Source organism: Carassius auratus, chromosome 7, assembly GCF_003368295.1.
Source record: "Carassius auratus strain Wakin chromosome 7, ASM336829v1, whole genome shotgun sequence".
NCBI lineage: Eukaryota > Metazoa > Chordata > Actinopteri > Cypriniformes > Cyprinidae > Carassius > Carassius auratus.
In genome coordinates this window covers 23,813,469-23,829,036 of record NC_039249.1, presented here as the reverse complement: position 1 = coordinate 23,829,036, position 15,568 = coordinate 23,813,469, and the positions used below count along the sequence as shown (strand labels likewise).

General features: G+C 38.1%; 3 protein-coding genes across 4 annotated transcripts in view; 1 reads left to right on the top strand and 2 right to left on the bottom strand.

Annotated features, from left to right (window-relative positions):
- The window catches only part of LOC113106275 (microtubule-associated protein 1A-like), a 1,143,919-nt gene that overhangs the window by 750,465 nt on the left and 377,886 nt on the right, over positions 1-15,568 (bottom strand).
- On the top strand, positions 286-11,169 carry LOC113106286 (procollagen C-endopeptidase enhancer 2-like). Of its 2 annotated transcripts, none has more exons than XM_026268038.1 (9): positions 286-410; positions 2,044-2,152; positions 2,221-2,479; positions 2,742-2,866; positions 3,232-3,368; positions 5,635-6,158; positions 6,253-6,327; positions 6,587-6,757; positions 6,896-11,169. In XM_026268038.1, the coding sequence occupies exons 1-9, from the start codon at positions 322-324 to the stop codon at positions 7,024-7,026; spliced, it is 1,620 nt and encodes a 539-aa protein (XP_026123823.1). In that variant the 5' UTR covers positions 286-321; the 3' UTR covers positions 7,027-11,169. The 2 variants fall into 2 exon arrangements, with proteins under 2 accessions (XP_026123823.1, XP_026123824.1); XM_026268039.1 differs by having other exon boundaries at positions 287-410; positions 6,256-6,327.
- Positions 10,144-14,209, bottom strand: LOC113106288 (membrane progesterone receptor epsilon-like). The gene has a single exon (XM_026268042.1). The coding sequence runs from the start codon at positions 13,037-13,039 to the stop codon at positions 11,924-11,926; it is 1,116 nt and encodes a 371-aa protein (XP_026123827.1). The 5' UTR covers positions 13,040-14,209; the 3' UTR covers positions 10,144-11,923.

The following is a 15,568-nucleotide window of genomic DNA, read 5'->3' as shown; positions in this document are numbered from 1 at the left end:
TTGAGGAATTTACAAACAAGGAAAACCCATTATTTATCATTGAAATGTGACATTGAATAGGCACATCAGAACAAAAAAGACTGTGGAAAGTGGTAACAGAGGGTGGTTGATGTGTTTTTTTTTTTTTTTGGTTTATACTTTTTCGTTCAATTTTAATAAATCTCTCTACAGCGGTGGCATCTGGTAAACTTAACTCTTTAACTTCTCACTTTTTCTCTTGAATCCCTCTTTCAATCCTCCTCCTGCCATCCTCCACGCCCTTAAACTCGCCCCTGTCCTCCGTTCCCTCACTGACTTGTTCTCAGTGCCTCTTTGAGAAGGATGTGGGGTGGTTTGTGCGTGTGGCATTTGGGGCTTCTGTTTTTGGGGTTAGGATGGGTGCATGGGCAAAGCCAGACCAACTTCACAAGGTAAGTGTGTTAAGGTTTGTGTGTTTTTGTATATGCACAGGCAGATTTGTGTGTATGTGTGTGTGTGAGAGAGAGAGAAAGAGTGAGCGCCAGCATTCAGCAGGAGATGTTAACATCCAAGCCTCCCATAAAGCAGCAGGATTAGAGCTGGAAATAATAGAGTTTGAGGAAACATTGATTACAATGTTTCTCTTCAACCCTCAATTAGACAGGAAACAATGTCCTGACAAGTGATGGTCAGATTTAATTACTGTTTTTTTTTTTCAAGTCAACATAAGTTGTTGTTTTTCTTGTATTACTGTTAGCTGACCTCAAACTACACTGAATAAGAACTTGAATGTTAATAAAAAAATTAGTATTTGTTGTCACTTATGTTGTATATATGTGATTATATTTTTTAATATACAGTATTTAAGTGATCCAAGTGTGTAGTTACTTGGCAACCACTTCATCAAAAAGTCACTTATTATACTTCTACAGGGAACTGGAAAAATAAGTTCCTTGAATGTAATTTAAATCATAGGACAGTTTTTATTTTTATTTATTTTTTTCGCACCTTCACACAGTTCCTCACAAAGCTATCATATGATATGATCAAAACAAAACGATTAACACAGAAACTTAATCTTAACATCGTGTTTCAGGGCCATTCCAAGCACAGGCTTGTTTTACAGTATCAACAAAAATGTCCCAGTTGTCTTGAATCTTTATTACTCTTTTTTGTTCAGCTCAGGCTGTACAATGTTTATGGCATGCAACAAAAACTACCACGCTGGTTTCTTAGTCTTAATAATCATTAAATTCATTCATTATTGTGTAACCGGCCAATAAAAGCAGCACCTCTTTAATTAAACGATAGCTTTGATCATGTGTGCGACACACGTCTGAACGCTGCTTCTGTGTCAGAAGTGTTTAAATATGCATGGATTTGTTCAGTTCTACCTTTGTTTTCTGATATTATGTACATTTCATTATTTACGGGTCAGCTCGTGTATGTGACTGGATTGGGCTGCTGAGAGGAAAACCATTCATACAGTATCTAGAGCTCAGTGGTTCACTCTGTAACCTCACATCTGTTCAGTTGGCTGTGGTTTGTGTTTATTTCCTTCTAATATGCCAGAATTGGCAGTATTAAAGTAGTTCAAGTACTATAAATGTGCGAACAGGATCCAAAAATAACCCACTGAACAAATTAAACAAAGGATCCACACTCCAGAAGGTTTTTAATGAGCAGTGCCGTTTGTGACTGGTACTATTTCAAATGGTTTACGTGTTTGTTTGTTTGTTGGCATATTATTAACATTAGAAAGTTTTAGCTCTTTTATGATGCTTTAAGTAATTCATACTTTTATTCAGCAAGGATTACAATAATCAAGAGGGACAGTAAGACATTTATACATTTTATAAACTTCTCTATTTAAAATGCTGTTCTTTTGAACTTTCTAGTCATCAAAAAATCCTGAAATATAATGAAAATATTTTTTTTCACAAATATTGCGCAACCTTTTTAAATAGTGATAAGTAGAAATATTAAAATGATTACAATTCAAAATTTCTGAAGGAGCGTCTAACACTAAATACTGCAGTGCTGGCTGCTGAAAATTCATCAAAATTCCTCCTCTGTGCTCTCCAGGCCTGTATTCCTGTGTGGTGGTCATTTGACGACAGACTCGGGGTTTGTGGCTAGTGAGGGTTTCCCCTCTCATTACAAAGCAAACTCCAAATGCACCTGGTACATCACAGTAAGTCCAGCACCTTCAGATTCTTTTGCTTTGCTCTGTTTCAAGCCTTACATTTTCATCCCCATCAGGTTCCAGAAGGTCAAGCTGTGGTGCTCCAGTTCAGGATCTTTGATCTAGAGGCGGATCCCACCTGCCGCTACGACTACGTGGATGTCTATAATGGACACTCGTACACGGTGCAGAAACTGGGCCGCTTCTGTGGGACGTTCCGACCTGGAGCCCTCATCTCCACCTCCAACACCATGATGCTAGAGATGGCGTCTGATGGCAGCACAGGAGGAAGAGGATTTCTGGCTTATTTCAGTGGGGGGAAACCACATATCGATGGTGGGATGACTTTTTATTTTAAGTTCAAGAAAAGCATTTGTTTGAAAAATAAATCTTTATTTAAAGTGAATTATAGGAAATATTATTAATAATAACACTACACGTCTTGATTTTTGAACAATTTAATACATCCTTGCTGAATTAAAGTATACATTTTTTAACAGTAGAGTGGTACTGTATTCTTCTTCTTATTATTATTATTTTTTTTTTATATAAATATCTGTCAGTCATTCTAATTCTCTCTTCACCCTATTCCCTACAGAAAATCAGTTCTGTGGTGGCAGATTGACGAAGCCTCAAGGTTCAGTGAAGACACCGAACTGGCCAGAATCTGATTACCCAGCAGGCATCAGCTGCTCTTGGCACATATCTGTGGAGCCCAACATGGTCAGCCTGCAAAGATCAATTCACAGCTCTTTTTCTCTTGCATTTGTCTACTCTCAATCTGTTAAACCATTGGCGACCGTTAAGTCATCCAAGAACTAATTCTATTTAGGTTGCCAGAGACGGGCTGCTATGAGATTATGTGCATGTGGATCAATTTGAACCCTAGTGTGTGTTTATGATGAGAGCATAAACGGTATATGGGAGAATATATGAAAAACCTAATTCAGTGACATGGAAAGAGAGAGAGTGAGAGAGCGGCATGAAATGTGCATGAAAGAGCCTTTATACCCGGTGCAAAAAATTATCTTTTTACTTACAGAACTATATCAAAGTGTGTATGTGTTTGTGCATCTGTACATGCCCAGGTGATTGAGGTTAAGTTTGAGAAGCTGGACTTGGAATTAGACTCATACTGTCGATATGACTACGTGGCCCTGTTCAACGGGGGCGAGACAGATGAATCTCGACGTATTGGCAAATTCTGTGGAGACATGCTTCCAGAGTGAGTGCAAACACAACGCACCAGATTTCATTCAAATCTATTGTTACACTGTGACATTTAATGAGTCCTTCAAAAATTCTTCTAAGGATAAGGGATTTTGTAGTTTATCTACACAGGAAAAGGATGTTGTTGGTTTCTGCAAGGTCAGTCATCCTAAGGGAAGGTTAGTGAAAGAATGTGCTTCCCAGTTAGGAATTACTTTCTCTTTACACAGTTATCCGTTTAAAAAATAAGACTTTTGTGCTGTGGAAGGTTTATGAATTACAGATAATGTTGGATATCAATTTTAAAGAATATTTTCTTCTTAAAGCAACACTTTGTAAATGTTGGCGCTCTAGCGGTTAATAAACAGAACTGCACGCATCCCGCGGAAGAACATTCTAACCGGAGCTACTTCTCCAAGTTTATGTCTATGGCGATTCACGCAGGTATGTGTTACTCCGCAGCCGTGACGATCCAAACAGGCTACAATAGTCCAAAAATAATCACTTATTATAAATGTACCGTAGTTATTTGGGATAGACAAAAAACGCTGGTTTGGTAGGTGAATTTATGATGCATTGGCTTATTATATACATTTTGCAAGTTTTAGATGCAATTTATACTTACAGTATAAAAGAATAGTGGCAGATACTATTTGCCTCTTTGTTTATTGTATATCACATTATAAAACAGTATATAATAATATATTCAGTATATCACTAAAAATCAAAGGATACAGCCTCACTGGGATCTTACTTGATCTTATCACTAAAGCTTACGAATATGGCTTAATATCAATTAAATGTTTTTAAATTATGTTCACCCAAGTCAAATTACCTTTATTTAAATGGTGCTTTTAACCATACAGATTTTCAAAGCAACTTTACAGTATTAAATAGGTAAATAGTGTGTCAATAATGCACCCAACTGAGATGCAGTCACATCAGTAGCCCAAAAATTTTCTATTTTAATTTACAAGGAGCATGTTGCCTCAAGGGGGCGAAGGGGGCCTAAGATCACACCTATTAATGTACATTTTCACTCACATTTTAAATGAATTATGTTAGACTGCTAATAGCTGTCTAAGATCCAACTCCTCCCACCTTACATATTCCTAAACATACCCTGGATGGATCTTGTGTACTGCAGTGAGGGGCTACTGCAAAAAACAACTGCTTTGCCTGGTGATGCATCCATTCCACTAGGTGTCAGTATAAGTCCAAGATAAGGGTGTCCTCCAACTAGTTGATACTTTGGAATCCATGTGTAACTGTGCTTGTTTCAGATTGACCTAATCCCCAGCTAAATATAAAAACACCTTTAAGACTGTTTCTGTAATATAAATAATGTCCAATAGAGGGATGATGCATGGATATAGGCCAACCCTTAGTTAACATCACTCTGGTTACTTTGACAGAAAGCCAACATGATTTTTCTGTTGGCTTTTGCAGAAAATGAGTTCTGTGACTAAAAGGTTCATGGTTCTTACACATCAAGACAATCTTAATCACAAATGGGCACAACTAGCTAAAGTGAGTTGAGTGGTAAACAAGTATGCCATGGGTGAACAACATCATCATCACCACCACTTTTAATATTAATTTAAAATCCACAAATTGGAAAGTTTGAGAGCCTGAGTACATATATAACAAGGATTTAAAAGTGAACTAATAAATAGATGAGTTTACCTGTTCGCCTTGTTCACATTTAATGTCTCTGTTCTCTGCAGTCCCAAGTGGCATATTACTGATGTATTTCATTTCAGAGAATAAAATGTGCCTAATCAATGTATATCACCACACTGTCCCAGCTGAATTAGGCACCAAGACCTATATTTCTTCAAACTTTACAAAGGTTGGTCTGCACTCATTAATTCTTTTATTAGAATAAAGGCAGGAGATAAAACAGACAAATGTTTCGGCTATCTGCCTTCATCAATGTAACAATTGTCTTTTTGCTTATATAATCATTGAGAAACAAAGAATTGTCACACTGGCAAAGGCAGACAGATAAAACATTTGTTTTTTTTATCTCCTGCCTTGATTCTATTAAAAGATTTAGTGAGTACAGACCAACCTTTGTGATGATAGAGTAAAATGTGAACATATATTTCAGGAATTCACCACAAACCCATACAAAAACCCCACTGGCTTGATGGATCCAGGAGTTCAAAAATGCTAACATGTTTTCGGGGTTTAGAGCTCATTCCTGCAGCACTCAGTAATTGTTATTTGCGATAGTTTTAGAATTGTAATAATCTTCTCTGTGTTTCTTTGTATGTCAGTATGGTTGTGACCAATGGAAATGAGCTGCTGGTGCACTTTGTATCGGATCTAAGTGTGACGGCTGCAGGCTTTCTGGCTCACTACCAGAGTATTCCCCGCGGCTCCCGCACTGCCACGGCTAACCTGGACACAGCACACGGGCCAAGAGTCGGCACTTCACCTACCAAACCCACGACTCAACCAGCAAGACCTAAGCCTAAAATTAAGCCCACACCGAAAGCTCCCTCAAGACCACCTAAACCTGTACCACCCAGACCAACTCCTAAACCGAGATCAAAACCTGCACCCAAGCCTAAACCAGTCAGACCTACTCCCCCAACAAGATCAGGTGCGAGAGTCACACCAAAACCTGCAGTGAAAGTGCCAGCGAAACCTACAAAGAGGCCTACACCTAAAAACAAAGTTAAACCAACAAGTACTCCAGCAAAGCCAAAAGTAAAGCCTGGCGTCAAAGTTAAACCAACAGCAAAGCCAAAAATCAGTCCCATCTCTAAACCTGGGAACAAAACAACAACAAGAGCAGGTACAAATGCTTATTGTGTGTGACCGTCCAGTATATAGTATTACTCTGGTGTGTGCTAGAGTACATATTTATGATTTTATATGTTTCCTCCAAGTAGCCAACCCATTGTGTTCCCAACCATGCAAGCGAATAGGCACTCTCATGACCCAATTCTGCCCCAGTCATTTTGGTAAGATGCTTCATTTATTTCCCTTTCATTCTCCCCTAATTGCATGTCACAGACATGGACATTTCTATAGACCCATAAGAGGACAGTCATTTGAGGCAGACAGCTGCTCGCACAGTAATGATGGACCTTAGAACAGTGCTTACAACAAACATGGTCAAGACACTGCTAACCTGAATATATTGTAGAAATGTAATCTTCTGTAAAGTTGTGTATCAGAGGCATGCAATCATCTGATTTTCTTCCTTTATATCTCCCATAGTGGTGACTGGTAAAGTGACTTCAATTAATCCTGGATCTCAAGGAAGTGCTGAAGTTGAGGTGTCCATCATTAAGGTCTATAAGGCAGGTAGACTTCAGTTCAGAAAGAGAGGACCCACCAAATCTGCCACACTGACAGTAACATGCATGAAGTGTCCTGCACTGCGTAAAGGTGAAAGAAACACACAAAACCAGTTCATCCACAAGCAATTGTACAACATTTAAGAAAATGTCACTGGTTGATATTTTCGGTCATTTCACTGACCTTTTCTTTTGATTGTTTATTAATCATTGTGAATTTACATTATAGGAGTGAACTATGTGCTGATGGGCCAGGTGAGTGATGAAGGACTTGCCACTCTGACCCCATCCAGCTTTGCTCTTCAGTATAAGTCCGTGCATGACAAAGCACTGGCCACCCTCGCAAAGAAAACATGCTGACCTCACAACCACTCTGACCAATCACAAGCCGGATCAAACCCACTCTGGTCTACTTTAATCAGGCAGGGAAAGGATAAATCAGATACACTAAATCCTTAATTATAAATTGCATCTTTTTATATAACTTTTTATATAACAGTTTAAGTAAATATTCTAATACTAAGGGAACAGAAGATTCAGAAATCTGTAGTATGTTATGCATCACACCAGAACCTTTCAGTCATATTCAGGGTATAAAGTACAGGATGATTTTACATTTTATGTTTATTGTGTTTGTATTATTAGCTTATATTAGGTCTGTTTAATGTATTATGCAAACATTTTGATAAGGCACAACATATTCATTATAAATGATAAAGCTCCTTTAATTAAAGATGGATGACATGTAAAATATGAATTTATCAGCCTTCATCTTTTCAAAAACTAATCAAAATTCAATAATTTTAACAATACATAACATTGAGTGTATATTTGCATATTAATACTAAACCATAACTGCTAATCATATCTACACTACAGTTCAAAAGTTTGTGGTTATGTTAATGAAATGTTTCTTTATTTGATCCAAAAAATACAGTAAAACCAGTAATATTGTGAAATATTACCATTTCAAAGAACTATTTTCAATTTGAATACATTTAGAATATTTATTGAGTAATTTATTCCTGTGATTGCAAAGCTATACTCCAGTCTTAAGCGTCACATGATCCTTCAGAATTCATTTTATGCTGATTGGTCCTCAAGAAGCGTCTCTTATTAATATCAGTGTTAAAAAAGATTTTGTGAAAACCATGATGCAGGATTTTTTATGAATGGAAAGATTTTTAAAAATAATGTCCCTTTTGATCAATTTAATGCATCCTTGTTGAATAAAACCAATTTCTCATTAAAAAAAAAACCTTATTGAACTTTAACTTTTGAATGCTACTGTGGATTTATTACACTATACCATTAACTAAAACTCTGTAAAAACAATCATGTCCTGACATGCATGTTTTGACAGCATGGTGAAAAGAGCCTCAGAGGATTTCCTCCTTGAGCTGAGAGTTCCAAGCCAATAGAAAACAAACTGCTGTATGTCTCCATCAAGTGGACACTTCTAGAATGAGGTGCTGTGTTTGGTGTCTGCAGTGTGCTGGAAAAGAGCCAAAAAAACAAACCTATGGAAATTGTCTCCGGGTCAATATCACCATAGAGTGACAATTTTTAAACATTTTGGTTTTAAATTTCCATTCGCTTTATGTCATATCACAAATAGTAGACATATATTTATGACATATTATACATATTAGCTGAGCTCCCACACATTATTTTTATTATTTTTTAGATAATCATGGGCCATTATTCAAGCATAAACCATAAGATATGTCCACCCTGTAATGGACATATATATTACTGTTAAATATGTTTTCATTGCAAAATTAAGATGCTAAGATATTTCTCTAAAGGTATGATGACCCTTTCCTAAACAGGTTTATTAAAAAAAACATTTATAATACTAATAAATAATATAATTACACACTCAATCACATTTATATGCATGGGACAGCAAAATAACACACATCCTCTTACACAAAACAAAACAAAACAAAACAATCTAGAAAAAGTATCTAAAGAGCCAAATAATGTTTTTGTTATGAATATAAAAACTTTGCCTTGTATAACACACCCTTTCATAGTCATTTTTATGTTAAGTAATCATGGCAAAAGAGTTCCTTATGTACAGGACACCAAGAGGCACCCTGAGTGATATTGATCCATTCCTTAGTTACAGTAATTTCCCTACAATTCATTTAAGGTGTCTGTCCCACACTGCTGTCTATTTAAAGATCGGAGGTCATTGCTGCATATCCAAGATATATTTGTGTTTTGTGCTTTGTTGTTTGCTTTGTGAAATAAGAGTCATAAGAGAGTTACACTGCATTAGTCAATCACACACACACAGACAAACACACAAAGCCGGATATGTAAATATAGGCAAATTGACACCTGCAGACATGGAAATGTTAACATAAAATCCTTCTCTCAAAGGATTTCTCAGCTTAACATTTCATTTAAAGCACTTATTTGGTCCCACTTTCAGATGGCCTTAACTACTTTGTTTCTGCATTTAAATTAATCATTTGATACAATCCACTTATTGTGTACATACGTTTCTACATTGTACTTATATTTTAAAAATACCTGTATGTAATTACATATTTTAGTTGCACTGTTGACCCATCTCTTAAACCTTAAACCTACCCATACCACCAAACCTGTCCCTAACCTTACCTTATATTTTGATTTAAGTAGTAGTTAAGGCTCCCAATATAAAGTGGGACCACTTAACTTATTCTGATTTCATCTTATACACATAAAAAAAAAAATGCACATTCATACATCTTTTACAAATGAAACACAGACCTGATTTATCATTTAAATTTATTGATCTAGTTGAATGGTTGATCTATTAGATGAAATAGAAGCAGTACAATAACTCTTATATATTAATATCCACTAAACTGACAAGTCTTCTTGTTTCATATTCAAGCCTATATCCTAATAAGTAAGATATATTAGCATGTTCTACTCAAGTAAACCATGATTATAATCTCGCACTACAGCAGTGGGCATACAGCATAGTTTCCAGTGCATTAAGACTATAAATCTGTCTTCTCCCCTGAGAACTAAAACTGTTCTAGACAAACTGTTCTAGAACTAGAATTTCTAATCAAGCTGTTTCAAACAGAGTTTTTAAATATTCATATTTTGGTGTTTTCTCCAGAGCTAACATATTTTATAGAGGTTTAGTCTCTTGTACATTTGATTTGTAGAGTATAACTATATACATCTTATTACAGGTGTGAGGTCTTAGCATAAGGTGAGCAATACGACCGCAGAAAGTTGTCAGACCTGCACAATGGCAAACAAATGTCGCAAGCAGCCCGACAATGCTCTTGTCAAAATTGCTGAAACCTTCCGGTTCTAAAGAGTTGTCCGGTTTTGTAGACAACCCAGCTTAATCTATTAAAGCTGGATAAGATGTGGGTCCCTGTCAAGATCACAGACTAGTGCAGAAACATTATGGTAATTTATGTGCAAATAATAATTCTGTCTAGACGTGTGCAACACAGTGCAATGTAACAAATTATTTATCTCATAACTGGATACAGACCGAGGCTTTACAACTCAAGTTATTAATGAATAACAAATGAATCCCTGTAAATGATGAAATATATTTAAAACTGAAAAAAAGAAAATGCTATAAGATATCCTCACACCTATTGCAACTATTCGGCCTGCTTGACTTTGAAATTGGAGGACAGAACAACAGAGACATAACATCTTTTTTGACAGCCACAATATCTGATTCAACAATTATCTCAATTTGTCATTCACAGCAACAAAAAGACGTGTTCACACTGAAATTCACAAATATTGTTAAACCACGCCAAACTCTCAGACTAAATAACCTGTATGTTTTGTCAACAGGTGTTTCACTAAAGCACTTAACACACTCTCTGATAAGAGCACCATTTACTGAAAGAATCTGATTGGATGAAAGAAAGTTCAACTACCCAGAAAGACCAGTGACAACTCATGGCTATAAACATTCCAATAAAGCTGAATACAGCCAACTAGTAGCACTTTCTAGACCGGCACCTGATCGAAGTTATTAATTTACCACAGACATTTTTGTGTAGCCCATGACTACAGTTAACCTGTGTCTTCAAAACTGGCCTTTACAGTAAAAACAGTACTTGTTGATATGTTTTTCAACAATATGGCTTTGTTTTTCTCCTTTCATTCTCACCACCAAGGCCTTCAACCAAATGTCAAGTCATAGAGAAGCATATACAATCAAAAGCAATGCATAGTTACAGTAGATCATGATAAAGCATTTCAACTGAAATCTACGGTTACTACCTGTGCTGCCACACAACTTAATTAAGGTCTATAATTGAAAATATTGATAGTATAGAGTGAAATGTAAGGTTCATTAAACAGTGAAGGGTGTAGTTTATCGCTGCAGTGATGTAAACTCCGCCCCTCTCATTTCCCTTTGCTTCAAACAATTTGGCTGAAGCTATTTGTGTTTGTGTGCACTTCCTGTTTAAAGGGTTTGTTTTAAAGAAGGAGGAAATGTGAGTGGGCGGATGAGAAGAAAAAGACAGACAGCGATAGACAGATAGGCTAAGAAAGCCTTTTTCAAAGATGAAGAGTGTTACTATATAAGGTGTCTAGTAAAAGCTCAATAATGCGTCATTTTAAAACCTTCTTGAGTGAAAATTATGAGAACTTTCCGGAAACCAAAAGGTACATTCATACATAGAGACCCTGGAGAGCAAATGAGTCAGCTTCCTGATTACAGAGCAGCAAGGACTTTGACCACCCGACAGCAAAAAAACAGCCTCCCTCCAAAGTCCTTACAATGAAACCTGCTAAAACATTTACGATTTTTGCAAAGAATGCCTACTGAGCACTTTTCAGTGGCCATATCAAAAGGTATAGTTCACCTCAAAAATTTTATCTGTCCTCATTTACCCACCCTCATTTCATTACAAAACATTCTTTACTACATGGAATGCAAAAAGGTTCAAATATGATCTTGACTCTGAATATACCAGTAGTCATATGGATTCATTTCGTGTTACCTTTATGTCCTTGTTAGAGCATGAAAGTTTTGGGTCCCATTAAAAAAAAATCAATTATCTTGTGCTTTGCAAAAGAAAGAAAGCCATATGAGTTTTAGACAACATGAGGGTGAGTTAATAATCACAATTCTCATTTTTGGGTGAGTGATCCCTTTTAAAATGATTGAAACGAGTTCATACTGCAGAAATCATTAAAACATTGTTCAAAAATGAAAATCCAAAACAAGAACTTTAAACCTGACCAGTACACAGCGTCTCTCCTAATGTCCCTTTAGCTTTTTTTGCTCTGGTGCGTAGATATGATACGCCCGCCAACCAAAACGGGCTATAATGCATGCTATGCACCCCTGCAGGAGCAACATGACCCCATAGGTGGACCAGAGTGTTGGTCCAGGGAGCTTAGGTGGCATTGCAGGTGATAGTACCAAAGTTGGGTTGAGAAGCACAGCCTGCATCTCTACTTTGATCATTTGCATCTCATCCAGGATCGACAGGAAGGTGCAGCAATGGAACCACTGATGGCTGTGACCCCAGATATCAAAATTCCCTGGAGAAAAACGTTCTGGGATCTTGCTGATATTGAAGAGGGCAGACACCACCAGCCAAAAGCAATGGCGGTAGAAGAAGACAGCCATGGTGGAGAACAGATGAGGGGAGGAGGATGACGGCGAGCTCACGGAGAGGCGGTAGAAGATGGGAGTAGAGGAGATGAAAAACGGAAGGAGGAAGACAAGGGTGCGGACAGCATAGCGGTACTTCCGCCAGCACTGTCTGGTGTTACAGCAGGTGATGATGCATATGATAGCGACCAGACAGGAGGATGGGATGTAGAGGCTTTCAAAGAACAGCTGGAAGTGAGTGGGAGAAGATGCAGAGGGCCAAGCCTCATCATCGGCGTTTAGGCTCTTCCTTTGAGTAGAGTTCAGTTCCCTGAATTCAATCTCTGGTATTCCTGCTTGAGGATGGATGTAGTAGTAATATGCCAGTGAGGAACCCACTGTATACGCACTAATAGTGCCATAGTCCACAAAGAAACAGATTTCACGAATGATGAGTGACATGGAGTTGAGAAGATGAGCCAGGCTGCTGGCTAGCAGCAGGTACAACACTCCCAGAAAGTAGTTCCAGAAAGGGTAGAAAAAAGGATTGCTAGGTTCAGGCGCTCCTTCCCACGTGAAAACCTCCACAAAGTGGAAGGCAAACACAAAAATGGGGAGGAAATGTGTCCAGAAGTTTCCGGTCTCATTGGTGGGACGAAAAGCAGAGGCTAGGCACTGCCGTAGACTGTAGTTGGGGAAACGATAACCAGACAGAATGAAGTTCTCAGTCACTCTTGGTGGAACATCAGTGTGACGTAGTAATGGAAGTGACAACATGATTTGACCGACCGAAAGACGAATTCACTGATGAGCAATAAAAATATCTCCTGAGCTTAGAATCATTGTTGAATTAGATTTTTAAACTGATCACACACATAGCTAGCACTACGAAATTGAAGGCAGTAATTAAATAACTAGTATTGCTTACGGAACGCTTGACTGTCAAACTGTATGACATCACAGAGGCAAAACTGTCATTTTAGTAATCCTTTAGAAGCATTTATGGAGGACATGTGCAGATTTCAGCAGGCAAAGGCAAATACCATGGCTCAATACAAATCCAAACAGCATGTGCTGAAATGACTGTGGATTTAGCTGAAATGAATAATCCTGGTGTTGCAAGTGCAAAGGTCAACGGCTCCAGGTTCTCTTTTTCCGTTAGCTCAAGTCTTTTCGTTTAAAAACTATGAACGATTAAAAAACAATCACCGAGCATGCTCCTCTACACTGTTCAAGTCTTCCAAGTCGTTCATGTCACCTGAGGTTCACACGACCTCGTGCACACATATGAGCAAACAGTGAGCTTGTTTTTCTGTGCTGAAGGTCTCGTTCGCTTCTCACTGCGACTGCATCTCTTCTGCATTAAAGCTTTCGAAAGTAGGTCATGTGGGACACCGTCGCGCACCGGCCGGTCTCTGAAAACGAGCGTCACTCCTCAGTGTTTTATTAATGCTCCGCCGTGCATAATTCATCGGGCAGATTATCGCGTGCCGTCTCGTATGAAGATGCGCCGTAGAATAGCAGACGATCTCAAAATCAGCCGTTTCGTGCAGTCTCACTGCGGTGTTTTATCTCAGAACGGGAACAGAGAGCATGTCTCACGATTCAGCGGTTTGTGTGCCGGCTAATTCCTCTATTTTCGCCCATGTTAAATACAGTTGTGTTGGTTTAAGCGTCTCTTCGCTCAACATTCGCATTGCGGTGCTGTGTGATCCGTCACGAGCTCTTTTCCAGGAAGGAGATTTTTCATTTCTGCTCGACAGCACTTCTAAATAAACAGTCAACCGGCTGAAGTCCCTTTATCGTTCGATTGCCCTTGACTTCTTGCACAAATGCCGGCTGTGAGGGGCTGGAGGACTGTCTGTACTGTAGCTCTTGTCCGGACGTTACTTAATCAGGATAAAAGCGTCAGTGTTGCCAGCTCCAGCAAAGCAGCGCAGCGTGATGTGTGTGTTTGTAGTCATACGAGCTGTAGTTTCTCTAAAAGTGTTCAACAAATTCTCCGTCAGCAACCGCCGGTGTCTCTCTTTATCTGTGTCTCTTTCTCACACAGACACTTGTGTGGGCTCTATCTTTCTGCCCCACGCGCTGGGCAAAACACTCGCCGAAGGCTACGGCATTTACAGCTTCTGACTCATGACCGATTTCACGTCTTATTTTACCGCAAAGTTAATATACTTTACAATACATCAAATGACAGTTTTAAATTTGCCTCAGATCGCAAACGAAACTTGTGCAGATATTTTTGTTTACACATTTGCAACAATATCCGTTTTGTGTCACATGAGTAAAAAAAATTAAAAATAAGCTTTGTTACAGTGTAAACGAAGCCTTATTTACACAATACATTGCTAGCTGAAGTTTCTCATTCTGCCTCATTGAGCTCTTTTTTTCAGTTTACTAGCAATAAAACAAAATTTTAATCACCCATACAGAGGGCTACCCATTTATCACTTCTAGGCCATCTGAATTGTTCAAATTGACACCATGACATTTCATGAAACCGCACTTTCACAGCAAACAGCACATACTGTTAACCTCTTAGCATTACTGTTAAATTATTCACAACTCACACACATCTAAACTTCTGAGTCCTCCAGCATAAGCAGTCTATGAAGTTCCTCTGTAAGCATGCCAGGTGGCCCTATGATGGAAGAATAGTGCTATCATTAGAGAATATTGATTTGTTACATGGGCCAGCTGGCAGAATGGATAGCAAATGTCTGATTGTGCTGATTTTGGATTATTTCGACAGCATATTGTGATGGGACAGTATTGGTTATTAGTGACTTACAGTATCATAATCAGCCTTTCATATCAAAAACACCAGGCCTTTTGGAAAAGTAGCAGCAGCAGTAGTAGTTTAATATTTTAATAAACTCATTTATATTTTAAACCTTTCTCACGCGCTTGGACTCCTCTGAAGATCATATTTTATTAAGACATTTTAATAGAATATTTAACATGTTTTCCTGTCATTTAAATGTGAGTAGGTCAGTGGGCTTTATACTCTGTGTGGGCATACTGTAGTTCTCACATAAAGTTTTGAATACTGTTCTACATAGCATGCAGTATACTGCCAATGTCGGTGCAGTATCATAAAAATGCCAATTATGCTGTGCTGTGTATTTGGTGACCACCTTCCTGAGGATTAGTCAGGCAAGGCCTCTGTGGGTATTGAAGTATACTAGTTTATAGATGAGATGAAAGATGAATTCAGTGCCTGTGGAGGTGAAATAGGAGTAGGTGCAGCAATGAATATCAGATGTGTCGCCATAGCTATCAGATGTAAACCACAGACTTCAC

Excerpts from the sequence above, each read along its gene's own strand:
- LOC113106286 (XM_026268038.1), top strand. The coding sequence starts at position 322 with ATGTGGGGTGGTTTGTGCGTGTGGCATTTGGGGCTTCTGTTTTTGGGG. Across the intron at positions 2,480-2,741 it reads GGGGAAACCACATATCGATG|AAAATCAGTTCTGTGGTGGC; the intron begins GTGGGATGACTT and ends TATTCCCTACAG. Across the intron at positions 6,159-6,252 it reads CAAAACAACAACAAGAGCAG|TAGCCAACCCATTGTGTTCC; the intron begins GTACAAATGCTT and ends GTTTCCTCCAAG.
- LOC113106288 (XM_026268042.1), bottom strand. The coding sequence starts at position 13,039 with ATGTTGTCACTTCCATTACTACGTCACACTGATGTTCCACCAAGAGTG.